The 16,054-nt window shown below is 41.3% G+C and overlaps 1 protein-coding gene across 1 annotated transcript in view; it reads left to right on the top strand.

Moving 5' to 3' along the window:
* The window catches only part of LOC138999850 (zinc finger protein 91-like), a 48,837-nt gene extending 33,287 nt beyond the window's left edge, over window positions 1–15,550 (top strand). The window contains exons 2-5 of the mRNA XM_070402062.1: window positions 3,827–3,949; window positions 10,076–10,084; window positions 13,209–14,322; window positions 14,572–15,550. Coding sequence (XP_070258163.1) covers window positions 3,827–3,949; window positions 10,076–10,084; window positions 13,209–14,322; window positions 14,572–15,491 — 2,166 coding nt within the window. The 3' untranslated portion in view covers window positions 15,492–15,550. The remainder of the gene's footprint in view (window positions 1–3,826; window positions 3,950–10,075; window positions 10,085–13,208; window positions 14,323–14,571) is intronic.
* Window positions 15,551–16,054: the final 504 nt, after the last annotated feature.

Raw genomic sequence — 16,054 nt, 5'->3', positions numbered from 1 at the left:
TGAGGGGAGCTGATTGACAGGCTGTGGGGACGCCTTTGAAGGCACATTCTGTGACTCCTCAACACATTGTCTCCTGAGGAAACAACCCAGACCCCATCAGGACCAGGACCAAATGGCTGCCTCTCAGGTAAAAGATGTGTCCGGGGTCAGAGGCTCTGTTTGCTTTTCCTCTAACATTTGTTGATATATTTGTCTTTCCCTCGGGCCTGTGTCCCCTGTTGCACTGTGTCCTGTGACCTACAGCTAGCTCATTCTCAGTGCTGCTTTTCCCTCTACTTTGTCATCCCTAAACCCCCCTTCCTGTCCCCGCTCTCGCGTACCCAATTCTTCCTGGGTGAAGATCTTTACATCTTTCCAGGAGAATGTCTATGTAGGCCTTTTATTCTACCTTCCTTCATTATTTCTCATAATATCTGTATCACAGGCTTTTTATTTCTTTGTTTATAATTTTTTGTTTTATTTATTGATTTCAGAGAGGAAGGGAGAGGAAGAGATAGTTAGAAACATCCATGAGGAGAGAGATTCATTGATAGGCTGCCTCTTACGTGTCCCCAACTGGGGATCAAGTCCGCCACCCTCCCATGTGCCCTTGACAGGAATCAAACCTGGGACTTTTCAGTTCACAGTTCGGCACTCTATCCACTGAGCCATATCGGCTAGGGCTGCATTATAGTTTTTTGATAACAGAAGCTTTGAAGTATGTTTTAAAATCAGGAAGCCTGAAGCCTTTAATTTCATACATTCTTTTCTTGATTGATTTGGTTACATGGAGTCCTGTGACATTCACATTAATTTTAGAAAGAGCTTTTCTATTTCCACCAATAGTGTCAGCAGTTTCTATATTTCCTTCACTTTTTAAATATATATTTTTGTTGATTTCAGAATGGCAAGGAGAGGGAGAGAGAGATAGATACATCAATGAGCAGAGAGAATCATTGATCAGCTGCCTCTTCCACACCCCTCACTGGGGATCAATTCTGAAACCTGGAGTGTGCCCTGACCAGGAATGGAACCCTGCCCTCCTGGTTGGGAGGTCAGTGTTCTACCTCTGAGCCTCTATGGCCCGGCTATATTTCTCTCCTTTTTCCTAGAGCCTTGTCTGCCTTCATTTTATGCAGCCTCCACAAGGTCAGGAAGCATTCCCACCTTTAATTAATGACTCTCAACTACTCAAAACATCCCTTTTATGACAGATCCACCTGGGAAGGCATCCATGTCTAACATCCCTATTGGGATGGGGTCAGAGGCTCTTGTGTCTTGAAGAAGGGAAAGGTAGGTTTTAGGTTCAAGTGGCTGCAGCATCAGCTCATGATCAGGAGTAAGAAAATGCACATTTTACTGTTCAAAATAGCTCAGCAAGTTCTTAATGAAGAGTAAATAATAAATGGAAGAGACTTGCTCACTAGATTAGGGGGAAAGTTTTGGTACTCAAATATACTGTTTGCTTACAGAACATGAGAGGTACCTATGGGTTCACACTTGCAAGAATTAATGTTAATTTGTGATCATTTCCACATAATGATTTCTTTATTGAGGTATTTTTGGCAGTAATGTCACAGCAGTGGTGACCTGACTTCCCGTGTGCCTCAGTCACCTGATGCCCATTGTCTCAGGCTACCTGATGATCACGTGGCAGAGATGCTCCCTTCACTGTAGAGTTAATAGTCTCCCTTGCTCAGGAACAAGGGTGTAGTAGTGGTTTAATGAAAGATGTGCAAAGACCTCATTCACATCTGGAAATGTTCTTCTTCTTAGTTTGTGTTTGCTTTGGAAAATGAAGGACTTTTATTTCCTACGGATCATTGGCTTTTTCATGGGATCTTTTAAACAATCAGACCTTGAGTCTTTAATTTTCATTATATTTTATACCAGTGGTGGGGAACCTATGACACCCGTGTCAAAGGTGACATGCAAAGGCATTTTTTTGGTTGATTTTTCTTTGTTAAATGGCATTTAAATATATAAAATAAATATCAAAAATATAAATCTTTGTTTTACTATGGTTGCAAATATCCAAAAATTTCTATATGTGACATGGCACCAGAGTTAAGTTAGGGTTTTTCAAAATGCTGACACGCCAAGCTCAAAAGGTTCGCCATCACTGTTCTATACTCACATGAGAGACATACCCTACATGATCACTTTTTGTATTTTCTAGAAAGTTTCAAAGAATGTTATTATTAATGCATGTTCAGTTTCATTAAATTTCTACAACATAACTTTCCACTAATGATACATAAAAATTTGGAAAGAAATGTACTAGTAAGAAAAATTAGTTCCCTCAGTCTGGCGTGGATCAGTGGTGGAGGGTTTGATTCCTGGTTTCGGGCAAGTAGGTCCTGGGTACATGTGGTAGGCAGGCAACCCATGCATCTCTGTCTCTTTCACATTGATGTGTGTGTGTGTGTCTCTCTTTCTCACTCTCACCTTTTCCCTTTTGTGCTTCTACCTCCCTGCCTCCTATTCTACAAAACTCATTGGAAAAAATCTCCAGAGGTGAGGATTTACAACCACACAAAGAAAATAATAAGTCTTCACTTGTTTTGTATCCTTATGTTTCTGTCCTTATTTTGCTTATAAAACAAAAAGGGGATCATACACAAATATATTCATGAGATTTACGGAATCACCTAACCATCTTGATTTCATACTTACAATATGTGTGTCTCTGTGCCTAAATGGTTAACATTATTTCGAGTATTTTTTTTCAAGTATATTTGTATGAATTTCAGAAAGTAAGGGAGAGGTAGAGAAAGATAGAAACATCAACGATGAGAGAGAATCATGGAACGGTTGCCTCCTGCACACCCCACACCGGGGATCGAGCTGGCAATTTTGTTTTGTCGAACCAGTGACATCTTGGTAAATGGGTCTGCACTAAACCACTGGGCCACACCAGTTGGACCAGGCAGAGTAATCTTGTTCTAAGACTACTCATAGTAAATTTCCAACTAGGTGTATGGTTCTTATCTGTCCTATTCCATGAGATCTGAATTCCATTAACAAAACTTTTTAGTTCAAAGTTCTCTATGAATTATTTACTGTGTTTTCTTTTTCTGTGTATTCAGAAGTATGGCACATGATTTGGAAATATTGGCATCACAAGTAAAAAGTGAGCTTGGGACACGTTTGGAAACACAGGCCCCATCTCAGAACCTGGATCAGAATCTGTGTCTTTACAGGAGTTCATTTTGTTGTGGTTTGTTTCAACTTGAGAATTCCGTAAACTCCAACCCATCATTGCATTTCTATCTGAGAAATATACCCCACTGGCCCTGAATGATGCAAACGCAGCACTCAGAAATCCATATGCTTGTATCCACGCCTCAATTTAATTAATTTATTTTTTGATATATTTTTATTGATTTCAGAGAGGAAAGGGTGAGAGAGAGAAAGAGAGAGAGAGAGAGAGAGGACGAGAGAACAATGGTGAGAGAGAATTCGTGATCGGCTGCCTCCAATACACCCCCTACTTGGCATTGAGCCTGCAACCCAGGCTTTTGCCATTGGCAGGAATTGAACCTGGGACTCTTCAGTCTGCAGGCCCACCCTCTATCCACCTGAGCCCACTGAGCCAAACCAGCTATGGCCATGACTTAATTTTAAAGTTTATTTTCTTATATAGGAAAATCTGAATCCTGGATCTATGGACATGTGTCATCCTCATTTGTCAATGTTAGAACACATATCAGAGAATGTTCCTGGGGCAAAGGTATCTGATTCAGGATACTCCCCTAGGTCCAAACCTCTTCTGATACTGATTTCATGTTGGGTGACTTTGTGAACACTTCTGGAGATCTCTTGGTAAATGTTTCTTATCTTTCAGGGGCCGTTGACCTTCAGGGATGTGGCCATAGATTTCTCTCAGGAGGAGTGGGAATGCCTGGACCCAGATCAGCGGAAATTGTACCTGGATGTGATGTTGGAGAACTACAGCAACCTGGTGTCCGTGGGTAAGGATGACTTCCTTCCTGAGTTCCTACTCTACCCGCAGGTTTTTGTTTCACATCTCCATGGCCTTTTCTTTTCTGTGGTAGATTCTTGCTCTCAGGGAACACGTTGGTCCATAGCTGGTTTGGCCCAGTGGATAGAACACCGGCCTGCAGACTGAAAGGTTCCAGTGTCGATTCTGTCCAAGGGCAAATGCCAGAGTTGTCAGCTCCCTCCCCAGTATGGGGTGTGCAGGCGGCAACTGATCAATGATTCTCTCTCCTCATTAATGTTTCTGTCTCTCTCTCCTGTCTTCCTCTCTAAAAGGAATAAATATATATAGTTTTTTAAAAAGGAACAAATGGGGAATTCCTTGGTATAGAAAAGAACCACTTTTTGATGTATGTTAATTAGTAACTCAGTGTTTGCACACATTACATTTTGTCTACACTAATGAAGGTAATATCAGAAAGTCATATTTTAAAAATCATTTTCTAGAATATTCTATAGTCTACACTAGAGGCCTAGTCCACGAAATACGTGCATGAGAAGCATCCCTAGGCCTGGTCTCCACTCTCCCCACCTCCTCCTCCCCTCCCTCTATTAGTGCCCCGCTGCTATCTCTGCTCTCCATCCTTCTTCTGGACCGGCCCCTGGTGGTCAGTGCACATCACAGGGAGTGATGGAACTCCTGCTCTCCGGGTCATAGTCCCGAGAGGACACTTTGTATATTAGCCATATATGTGCCTGTGTGTGTGTGTGTGTGTGTGTGTGTATGTGTATGTGTGTGTGTGTATATATATATATATATATGGAATCTAATAATAGACAAATAGGATAATTGCCCATACCTTCGCTATGAGTCCCATTCGCTAATCAGGTTGATATGCAAATTAGCCACCAACAAATATGGCGTTTACTTTTCATATGGAGGCGTGAAGCAGATTAGCGAAGACTGAAGGCGTTATACATACATACATTCATACGTACGTACATACGTACTTACAGTGGGGCCTTGACTTACGAGTGTCCCGACTAACGAGTTTTTCGAGATACGAGCCGTCTCTCTGCTGATTTTTTGCTTTGAGTTGCGAGCTAAAATTTGGGTTACGAATCAGCTTTAAATACCCCTCCGCTAGTTGGCGCAGCGAACATCACAGAGAACGCCACTGATTTGACATACGAGTAATTTGAGTTACGAGCTCCGTCATGGAATGAATTAAACTCGTATGTCAAGGCACCAGTGTACATGCATAAACGTATACACACACACACACACACACACTAGTGTCCCCGTGCACGAAATTATATATATATATATGTACTAGTGGCCCGGTGTCCCTCAGCCCGGCCTGCAACCTCTCTAATCTAGGACCCCTCAGACATCCCTCTCGCAATCTGGGACCGCTGGCTCCTATCTGCTCACCTGCCTGCATGCCTGATCGCCCCTAACTACTCAGCCTGCCGTCCTGCTTGCCCCCATCTTTCCCCGCCTGCCCCCGCCGGCCTTCTCACCCCCAATTTCTTTCCTTGCTGGCCTAATCACCCCCAACTGCCCATGCCACTGACCTGCTTGCCCTCAACTGCCCCACCCACAGCCGGCCTAATGGCCCCCAACTGCTTGCCGGCTTGCCCCGAAGTGCCCCCCTGCTGGCCTGATCATCCCCAACTGCCCCGCTGCTGGCCTGATCGCCACAAGTGTCCCGTCCCCCTGTCCCCGTTACCCGAAAGCCTGCTTGCCCCCAAATGCCTTTTGTGCACAGGGGGTTGGGGGGGGGAGGATTTCCCTCAGCCCGTCATGCAACGTCTCCAATCTGGTGCTCCTCAGGGGATGTCTGACTGCTCGCCCACAATTGGCCACCCTGTTGTTTCTTTAATATATTTTATTGATTTTTTTTACAGAGAAGAAGGGAGAGGGATAGAGAGTTAGAAACATCGATGAGAAAGAAACATCAATCAGCTGCCTTCTGCACACCCTCTACTGGGAATGTGCCTGCAACCAAGGTACATGCCCTTGACCAGAATCAAATCTGGGACCCTTGAGTCCACAGGCCGATGCTCTATCCACTGAGCCAAACCGGTTAGGGGAAGATCATGTTTATTTCAGCGAGGATGGGAGAGTTAGAGAGATAGAAACTTCAGATGGGCATTAATTGATTTTTTTTTTTTTGTATGTTCCCTGACCAGAGATCAAACCTACAACGTTGGCATATCGGTACTATCATCTAAGCAACTGGGCTACCTGGGCGGGCAGATTGGATTCTTTCATTTAGTTCTGTGTATCTAGGCTTCTATCATGTCTTTTGATGGCTTGATGTATTATATCTTTATACAAGTGAATAAGACTTCATTGTATGTCCTTCGGTGTATTTATCCATCCACCTGTTGAGACCTCTTCATTGTCTCTAGCTTTTGTAGATTATGAATAAGCAGCCCCTTGTAGGCTTTTGAGTAGATAAAAAGGTTAACTCTTTGGTTCAATAGTAAGGAGCCCAATTACTGGATCCCATGGCAAGTGTATATTTAGTTTTATAAAAACCTCCAAACCATCTCCCCAAGGACTGTAAGCATTTGGCATTTTCAGCAGCAGTGATTGGAGTTCCAGTTGCTCCACCATCAATCACAAAGGCAGTTGGTGGGGTCAGTGTTCTGGATTCTGACCTGTACAATGGTGGTTTAGTGTTGCTTGCCTGTGCTGTGCTGTTTGTTCTCATTGTTTTAATGTGCATTTCCTTAGTGACGTAAGATGTGCAGGATCTTGTTACACTGATTTTCTATGTGTATATATCTTGTAGTGCTGTGCCTTAAAGGTATTTGGCCCTTTTCAGACATGTTGGTTCTTTTGTCAGTGTCGAGTTGAACGGTTTCTTTGTGTGTTTTGCATAATTATCCTGTACATGTTTACTTTTTTATTAATGTACTAATGGCCTGGCACAGATTCATGCACATTGAAAGGAAATTAATTAGAAGGGATATTTCAATATCGCCCTTGTCTATAATAGAAGTGTCTGAGATGAAAGAAAATGAGTAAAATGTATATGAAAATAATGTATAAATTGATTAATGAAGTAAACAGTAACAACATGATATCAGAACCACAAACCCCTAATACAAAAACAACAAAACATTATGTAAAAAGAACAAAAACACGTTATTAAAACAACATTGAAACAAACATGGAATGATAAAGTCATTAACCTCATTCTAATATCTCCCTGTATACCACATTAAAGAGTGAATTACCACCAAACACCTAACAAGATGGCAGTCATTTAAGATTAAAAACACTCATTTAAGAATAAAAACACTTTGAGACTGCTTGACTAATTATCCTTGTGATGAAGTATTTACAACTTTAGCATCTCAGACTGTTTGAACTGCACAGAAAGCAACATAAAACTGACCATGTCCGGAAACGAATTGAGGTAGGAATATTCCTACTCTGTCTAGAGTTTGTCCTTGTGATTTATTAATAGCCATCACAAATGCTGGAATCACACGAAACTGTCTTCGAATTAATTTAACTGGGAGGCCAGTGTCAAATGGGGACAAATGTCACGCATGCACGGGTGAACATTTATTTTTCAATTGCCAGTGTATGTCATATGAACTGGATGGTCATACGGATGTATGGTTTGTTACATATATGTATATAGTAGAGGCCTGGTGCACAAAATTCATGTACGGTTAGGGTCCCAAGGTCTGGCTGGCAATCAGGGACAATCGGGCCTTCCGGCTACAGGCCAGGGCCTTCCTTTCCTGACTGCTAGGTACCGGCTAGGGTGTTCCTTCCCTGGCTGCTCGCTGGGGCCTTCCTTCCCCAGATGCCAGCTTCCAGCGGGGCCTTCCTTCATTCCGCTTCGCTTCATGGTGGTCGGTGCATGTCATAGTGAATGATCGAACTCCCGGTCTCCCGGTAGAATTCCTGAGGGGACGCTTTGCATCCTAGCCTTTTAGATATATATAGATAGATAGTTAGATATTTGTTATTGATTTCAGGGATAAAGGGAGAGAGACAGAGAGACATAGAAATATCAATGCTCAGAGAGAATCATTGATCACCTGACATAAGCCCACCCAGGAATCGAACCGTGACCTCCTGTTTCATAGGTCGACGCTCAACTGCTGAGCCATACCAGCCAGGCCATGTTTAGTTTTATAAATATATTTTCTCAGCCTGTTGCTTCTTGGTTGTTTTTTTTTCTTTTTTTCTTTTGAGAATGCTGTATTTATTGTTGTTTTTTCTTTAATGTTTGAGTTGATACTTAGGGAGTTTCCATTTTAATACAATGGATTAAAATACAAACTTGGTTACATATTCGCCTTTCAAATATTTGAAGTGTGTAAAATTAATGTAGTTTTATATTTAGTAACATGGAAATTTTATATGCAGCCAGCTATTGTGTCATCTCTGGAATAAACACATAGTTAATCACGTCTTGAAGGAGATGAGTTGAGATATAAATTTTGTCTCCTTACATGTCAAGTCAAATGAAGTCTTTTAATTTATTTTAAATGGCAGAGCATCATTATGAAAATAGTCTTTTTTTCCAGTTGGATATCTTCACTATTGCAAATCGTGCTGCAGTGCATACATGGGTGGGTATATCTTTGTGAATTCATGTTCTCTGTTTTAATTGCCAGAAAGGACAAACTCGAGACAGAGTAGGAATATTCCTACCTGAATTCGTTTCCGGACATGGTCAGTTATATGTTGCTTTCTGTGAAGTTCAAAGAGCTGTGTTACCTGGTACTTGTTTGTAAATGTTGGAAAACCCTCTGTGTTTGTTAGTGACTGCACCAAGCTATAATAGTAAAAGCATAAAATGCCAGTTAGGCTGGAGTCCTTGCAGACGAAGCCAGGGCTGTGAGAGATGCCTGGGTCCTGGGTGCCTGCCAACTGCCAGAGGGAAGCCAGTGCCAGCAGCCAGGGAAAGGAAAGCCTACTCTTGCATGAATTTTGTGCACTGGGCCTCTAGTGTTTATAATCTTCCTAACAGTGCAATAATGTTCTCATTTCTCCACTGCATTAGTAATACTTGTTGTTTTTTGATTTAAGTATGATTGATATTTCATGGTATTGTCCACTTGCATTTCTTTCTCTTTTAAAATATTTTTTTAATGATGTTTTACAGAGAGGAAGGGAGAGGGATAGAGAGTTAGAAACATCGATCAGCTGCATCCTGCACACCTCCTACTGGGGATATGCCCACAACCAAGGTACATGCCTTTGACCGGAATCGAACCTGGGACCTTTCAGTCCACAGGCCGATGCTCTATCCACTGAGCCAAACCAGTTAGGGCTCCACTTGCATCTCTTGGTGATGAATGAGTAAAACGTCGTTTATTATGTGTATTGCACATCTTTACGTCCTATTTGGGAAATGTGTATTCAGGTCCTCCACCCATTTTCAATCATATTGTTTGTCTTTTTGGTGTAAAGTTGTGTGAGTTCCTCATATATTTTGGATCTTTAGCTTTGGAGGATGTAGCTTTGCTGGGTTTTTGTTGTTATTTTGTGGTTTCTTTTGATATGTCAAATTATTCTTTTGTAGTCTCATTTCTTTATTTTTTGGGTTCTTTATTATGCCTAGGAAGATATATGGAAACCCGTATTTTAAAGAGTGATGGTAAAGTTCATTGAGTATGCTTTCTTCCAGTGTTTCCATGGTTTCAGGTGTCATATTTTTGTTGTTAATCCTTGCTGAGTTCAGTTTGGTTCCCGTCCTATAAAGAGGGTGTAGTTTTAGTATTTTTGCATGTATCTGTTTCATTTTTGATTAACTACTTGAACAACTGAAGAATCGGTCTTTACCTATTGTGTGTTCTTGCCTTCTATCTTACAGATTAGTTAACCCTATAGCTTTGGACATTTTTAAAGTTGTGTTACTTTTTTTTACATGTTGATTTTTAAAAGGTGTTTACATATTCTGGATATTAACTACTTATCTGATAATATGCTTTGGGGATATTTTTTTCCATTTCACTGCTTGTATTTTTAACACACTGACCATTTGCTTTCATGTGAATAATACTTTTATACAGGGTATAATACTTTTTGACTATTTCATTTTGTTTACCTTTCATTTTGGTGTTAAAATAAAAAAATCAAATTTCATAAAAACTTTTCTACATGACTAGACAGATTGGCTCAGTGGATAGACTGTCGACCTGCGGACTGAATGTTCCTGGGTTCGATTCTGATCAAGGGCACATGAGCAGGTTGCAGGCTCCCATCCCCAGTAGGGTCCATGCAGGAGGCAGACAACCAATGAATCTCTCTTAATGTTTCTATCTCCGTCTCTGTCCCTCTTCCTCTTTGACATCAATAAAAATATATTAAAAATAAACAAAAGCTTTTCTATAACTTTTCTTTTAATAGATTGAGTTGATATTAGCTTTATGTTTCTATGTTTTATCCATTTTGGTTTAATATTTGTATATGGTGTTTAATAAGAGTCCAACTTCACTTATTCTTTTACAAGTAGACATCTCGGTATGTCAACTCTATTCGTATATGTGAGAGTATCCTTTCTTTCTTTTGTGGTATAAGCATCCTGTAGAAGATTGTTTTACCTCATGCATGGGAAGTTGTAAATGCACATTAGGCTTATATATATGTATAAGCTCCCATCCCCTGTGAGAATCGTCAGTCTCTTCCATTTCCATGCCCCTGATTCTATTACATTCACCAGTTTATTCTGTTTATCAGATTTTTTATTCATTTGATTTTTAGATCACTTGTTGATAGATATGTATTTACTTTTTTCATAATTTTTTCTTTACCTTTTTCTTCTTCTTCTTTTTTTTTTTGTAAATATGTTTTTATTGATTTTTTACAGAGAGGAAGGGAGAGAGAGAGAGAGAGAGTTAGAAACATCAATCAGCTGCCTTCTGCACATCCCCCACTGGGGATGTGCCCGCAACCCAGGTACATGCCCTTGACCGGAATCGAACCTGGGACATTTCAGTGCGCTGGCCGACGCTCTATCCACTGAGCCAAACCGGTTTCAGCTCATTGTCTCTTTATAGCAGCCACAACAGGGCACTCAATGTGTACTGCCATTCCATTCGCACTCTCTGTCATGCACAACAAACACATGTTCTTGAAGATGCTTCAAAAGAGCGAGATCATTGAACACGCACTTCCCTCATCTCTCTCTTCAGCAGAGAAACTGGGAATTGGAAGTGTTGTTATATTTTGCCCTTGTGTGACAGGGTGTTTGAGCAGGTATCATGGGCAGATGTTAGCAACTCTTTGCCCCTATTTGATGTGAGTTTTCTTCCTTGTACCTATCTTGAGCTTTCTTTGAATTCTTCACTGGCTCTTAGAGTACTCCAAAATGTCATTTGGTCAATACTTGCTGTGCACTTACCTGATTGTCAAAACTGAAAACTTGTTTTCTTTCAGCTATACCATCTAAAGATAACCAAGCCTTTATGCCAAAGCCCAGAATACAGGATTTATTCCCTGAAATAATACAGGTAAGATATAAAAGGTGTCGCTTTGATAATGTACACTTAATGAAAGCCTTGGAATTTGAGGAAGAGTGTGATGAGAAGGGAGGATATTAATATAAACAGAACTAATCTGGAACAATTATCATAATAAATTTCTTGTTACCTAACCATGTCAGGTGTACTTTGGATTTGGGAAACCTCCCTTATTAAAGTCAGTGACATTGGCAGATAAGGGTGTTTCTGGACATGAAGGTTGAAAACAACTTTTTACTGTTACCCAATCTTGGAAAGGAAATCTAGAAAAACTAGTAACTCATGTAGTCACTAGAATAAATAATCATTTGAATTGTTTTAAAGGGAGGATGGGATTAAACTTTCATTGAATCATTTCTAAGAGGTATAAATTTATAGTATATCTATATAATGTGCTCAATTTGGCAATCTTTTATGATTTTTTTAATGAAAAATGTGTTTTTATTGATTTCAGAGTATAAGGAACAGGAAGAGAGAGAGGAAAATATCACTGATGAGAGAAAATCATTCATTGGCTGCCTCCTGTATGCCTCCCACTGGGTACTGATCCCCGAGCTGGGCCATGTGCCCATACTGGGAATGGAACCAGGATCTTCTTGTTTATACTTCAAAGCTCAACCACTGAGCCATGCTGGCTGGGCATTTGGCAATCTTTGCTACAAGGATTCATTCTTCTTTCTCTAATAATTAAGGTGTTGTGTTTATATTTTGTCTGTCATCCTATATAATAACAGCCTAATATACTAAGTTTTTGGTGGTCCGGTCATCCGCTTAACCAATCAAAGCATAATATGCTAACGATAGGTTAAGGACACTCAATTGTTCGCTATGATATGCACTGATCACCAGGTGGTAGATGCTCCATCCGGTAGGTTAGCTTGCTGCTGGGGTCTGGTTGATCAGGACTGAGCCAGATGGGCCGTACAGGCCCTGGTGCCTACCCACAGTTCCTCTCTGGCTGGCCAAACTTTCGAATCCCTCCCCGCCCTCAGTCATGCACCTCTGGGGTCCCTCTTTCTGGCATGCATCATCTCACAATCCGGCACCTGTCAGGGGATTTCAGAGAGTTGGTTTCAGCCTGATCCTGCAAAACATTAGAGCTGCCCCCTAGTGGTCAGTGCACTCCCACAGGCGTAGAATCGCTCAGCCAGAAGCTGGGCTCACAGCTGATGAGTGCACAGGCAGTGGCAGGAGCTTCTCCCACCTCTGAGTGGGCCTAAGCCAACAGCTGGACATCTCCCCAGGGCTCCTGGACTGCAAGAGGGTGCAGGCTGGGCTGAAGGATACTCCCCTGAGTGCAAGATTTTTATACACCAGGCCTCCAGTTTTAATATATTAGGATCGCTTTAATGAGTATCATAAAATGGTTCTTATGGATCTAGTGTACATGTTTAATGTGATTATAACCCCCTAAAGATCTTTCTGTCTCCAATTATCACCAGAATACACAAAATGGAGATAGCAGTTATCAGTGGATTGAACATTGGAAGAAATCTAAGCAAGAGTCATATCTTAATCATCGGACAAGTGAGCTCACAGGGGACCAATGTAAAAGTGGAAATGTCTTTGACCAAATGTCTTTTCACAATATACGTCAGGTTATTCCTATTGTGGAAAACACACACAAACTCAGGGAAAATCGAAAAGGCTTTAGTCAGTCCTCAAGACATACTCAACATCATAGAAATCATAGGGATGAAAAACCATATAACTGTTCACAATGTGGCAAAGCCTTTAGCCTACCCTCCACCCTTATTCTTCATCAGAGAATGCACACTGGAGAGAAACCTTATAAATGTGGAGAATGTGGCAAAGCATTCCTCCAAGCCTCAAACATGATTCGACATCAGAAAGTTCATACTGGAGAGAAACCTTACAAATGTAGAGAATGTGGCAAAGCCTTTACTAAGTCCTCCAACGTTAATCGTCATCAGCGTACTCATACTGGAGAGAAGCCTTACAAATGCATGGAATGTGGCAAAGCATTCATTGAATTTGCAAAACTTAAACAACATCAAACAGTTCACTCTGGAGAGAAGCCTTACAAATGCACAGAATGTGGCAAAGCATTCATTGAGTTCGCACAACTTAAACAACATCAAACAGTTCATACTGGAGAGAAGCCTTATAAATGTACAGAATGTGACAAAGTCTTTAGGTGTTCTTCAAGACTTAGAATTCATCAGAGAATTCACACTGGGGAGAAACCTTACAAATGTAGAGAATGTGGCAAAGCCTTCAGTAATTCCTCCTCCCTTAATAGACATCAGACAGTTCATACTGGTGAGAAGCAATACAAATGTACAGAATGTGGCAAAGCCTTTGCTGACTCTTCATCCCTTCGTTATCATCAGAGAGTTCATACTGGAGAGAAGCCGTTCAAATGTAAAGAATGTGGCAAGGCATTCAGTTTCGCAGCATCCCTTAATTATCATCAGAGAGTTCATACTGGAGAGAAGCCTTATAAATGTAGAGAATGTGACAAAGCCTTCAGCCGCTCTTCATCCCTTAATCAGCATCACAGAGTGCATACTGGTGAGAAGCCTTTCAAATGTAAAGAATGTGGCAAAGCATTCAGTTCGGCATCATCCCTTAATTATCATCAGAGAGTTCATACTGGAGAGAAGCCTTATAAATGTAGAGAATGTGGCAAAGCCTTTGGGAAGTACTCACACTTTACTTCTCATCAGAGAGTTCATACTGGAGTAAAGCCTTATAAATGTAGAGAATGCGCCAAATCCTTTGGCACCTCCTCAGACCTTACTAGGCATCAGAGAGTTCATTCTGGAGAGAAGCCTTATAAATGTAGAGAATGCGCCAAATCCTTTGGCACCTCCTCAGAGCTTACTAGGCATCAGACAGTTCATACTGGAGAGACGCCTTATAAATGCAGAGAACGTGGTAAAGCCTTTAGCCAGTTCTCACTCATTACTTCTCATCAGAGAGTTCATACTGGAGAGACGCCTCATAAATGTAGAGAATGCATCAAATCCTTTGGCACCCCCTCTGAACTTACTAGGCATCAGAGAGTTCATTCTGGAGAGAAGCCTTATAAATGCAGAGAATGTGGCAAAGCCTTTAGCCAGTCCTCGCTCCTTACTTCTCATCAGAGAGTTCTCCATGGAGTGAAGCCTTATAAATGTAGAGAATGTGCCAAATCCTTTGGCTACTCCTCAGAGCTTACTAGGCATCAGAGAGTTCATACTGGAGAGAAGCCTTATAAATGCAGGGAATGTGGCAAAGCCTTCCGTCAGTCCTCAAACCTTGTATATCACCAGAGAATTCACACTGGAGAGAAGCCTTATAAATGTAGAGAATGCGCCAAATCCTTTGGCTACTCCTCAGAGCTTACTAGGCATCAGAGAGTTCATACTGGAGAGAAGCCTTATAAATGCAGAGAATGTGGCAAAGCCTTCAGTCAGTCCTCAAACCTTATATATCACCAGAGAGTTCACACTGGAGAGAAGCCTTATAAATGTAGAGAATGTGGCAAAGCCTTCAGCCACTCTCAATCCCTTAATCATCATCTGAGAGTTCATACTGGTGAGAAGCCTTTCAAATGTAAAGAATGTGGCAAGGCATTCAGTTTTGCAGCATCCCTTAATTATCATCAGAGAGTTCATACTGGAGAGAAGCCTTATAAATGTAGAGAATGCGCCAAATCCTTTGGTTTCTCCTCAGACCTTACTAGGCATCGGAGAGTTCATTCTGGAGAGAAGCCTTATAAATGCAGAGAATGTGGCAAAGACTTTAGCCAGTCCTCGCTTCTTACTTCTCATCAGAGAGTTCTTCATGGAGTGAAGCCTTATAAATGTAGAGAATGCGCCAAATCCTTTGGCTACTCCTCAGAGCTTACTAGGCATCAGAGAGTTCATACTGGAGAGAAGCCTTATAAATGCAGAGAATGTGGCAAAGCCTTTAGCCAGTCCTCACATGTTACTTCTCATCAGAGAGTTCACACTGGAGAGAAGCCTTATAAATGTAGAGAATGTGCCAAATCCTTTCGCTACTCCTCCAACCTTACTAAGCATCACAGAGTTCATACTGGAGAAGCCTTTCAAATGTAAAGAATGTGGCAAGGCATTCAGTTTTGCAGAATCCCTTAATTATCATCAGAGAGTTCATACTGGAGAGAAGCCTTATAAATGTAGAGAATGTGGCAAAGCCTTCTGCCACCCTTCATCCCTTAATCAACATCACAGAGTTCATACTGGTGAGAAGCCTTTCAAATGTAAAGAATGTGGCAAGACATTCAGTTTTGCAGCATCCCTTAATTATCATCAGAGAGTTCATACTGGAGAGAAGCCTTATTAATGTAGAGAATGCACCAAATCCTTTGGCACCTACTCAGAGCTTACTAGGCATCAGAGATTTCATTCTGGAGAGAAGCCTTATAAATGTAGAGAATGCGCCAAATCCTTTGTCACCTCCTCACGGCTTACTAGGCATCAGAGAGTTCATTCCGGAGAGAAGCCTTATAAATGCAGAGAATGTGGCAAAGCCTTCAATCATTCCTCACGCCTTATGTATCATCAGAGAGTTCTCCATGGAGAGAAGCCTTATTAATGTAGAGAATGTGGCAAATCCTTTGGTTTCTCTTCAGACCTTACTATGCATCAGAGAGTTCATT

This window comes from Myotis yumanensis, unplaced genomic scaffold (assembly GCF_028538775.1).
Source record: "Myotis yumanensis isolate MYYU_CA2020_CCGP unplaced genomic scaffold, mMyoYum1.0.hap1 SCAF_23, whole genome shotgun sequence".
NCBI classification, from domain to species: Eukaryota; Metazoa; Chordata; class Mammalia; order Chiroptera; family Vespertilionidae; genus Myotis; species Myotis yumanensis.
The sequence above is the reverse complement of the archived record's forward strand: the minus strand, read 5'-3'. Positions and strand labels throughout refer to the sequence as shown.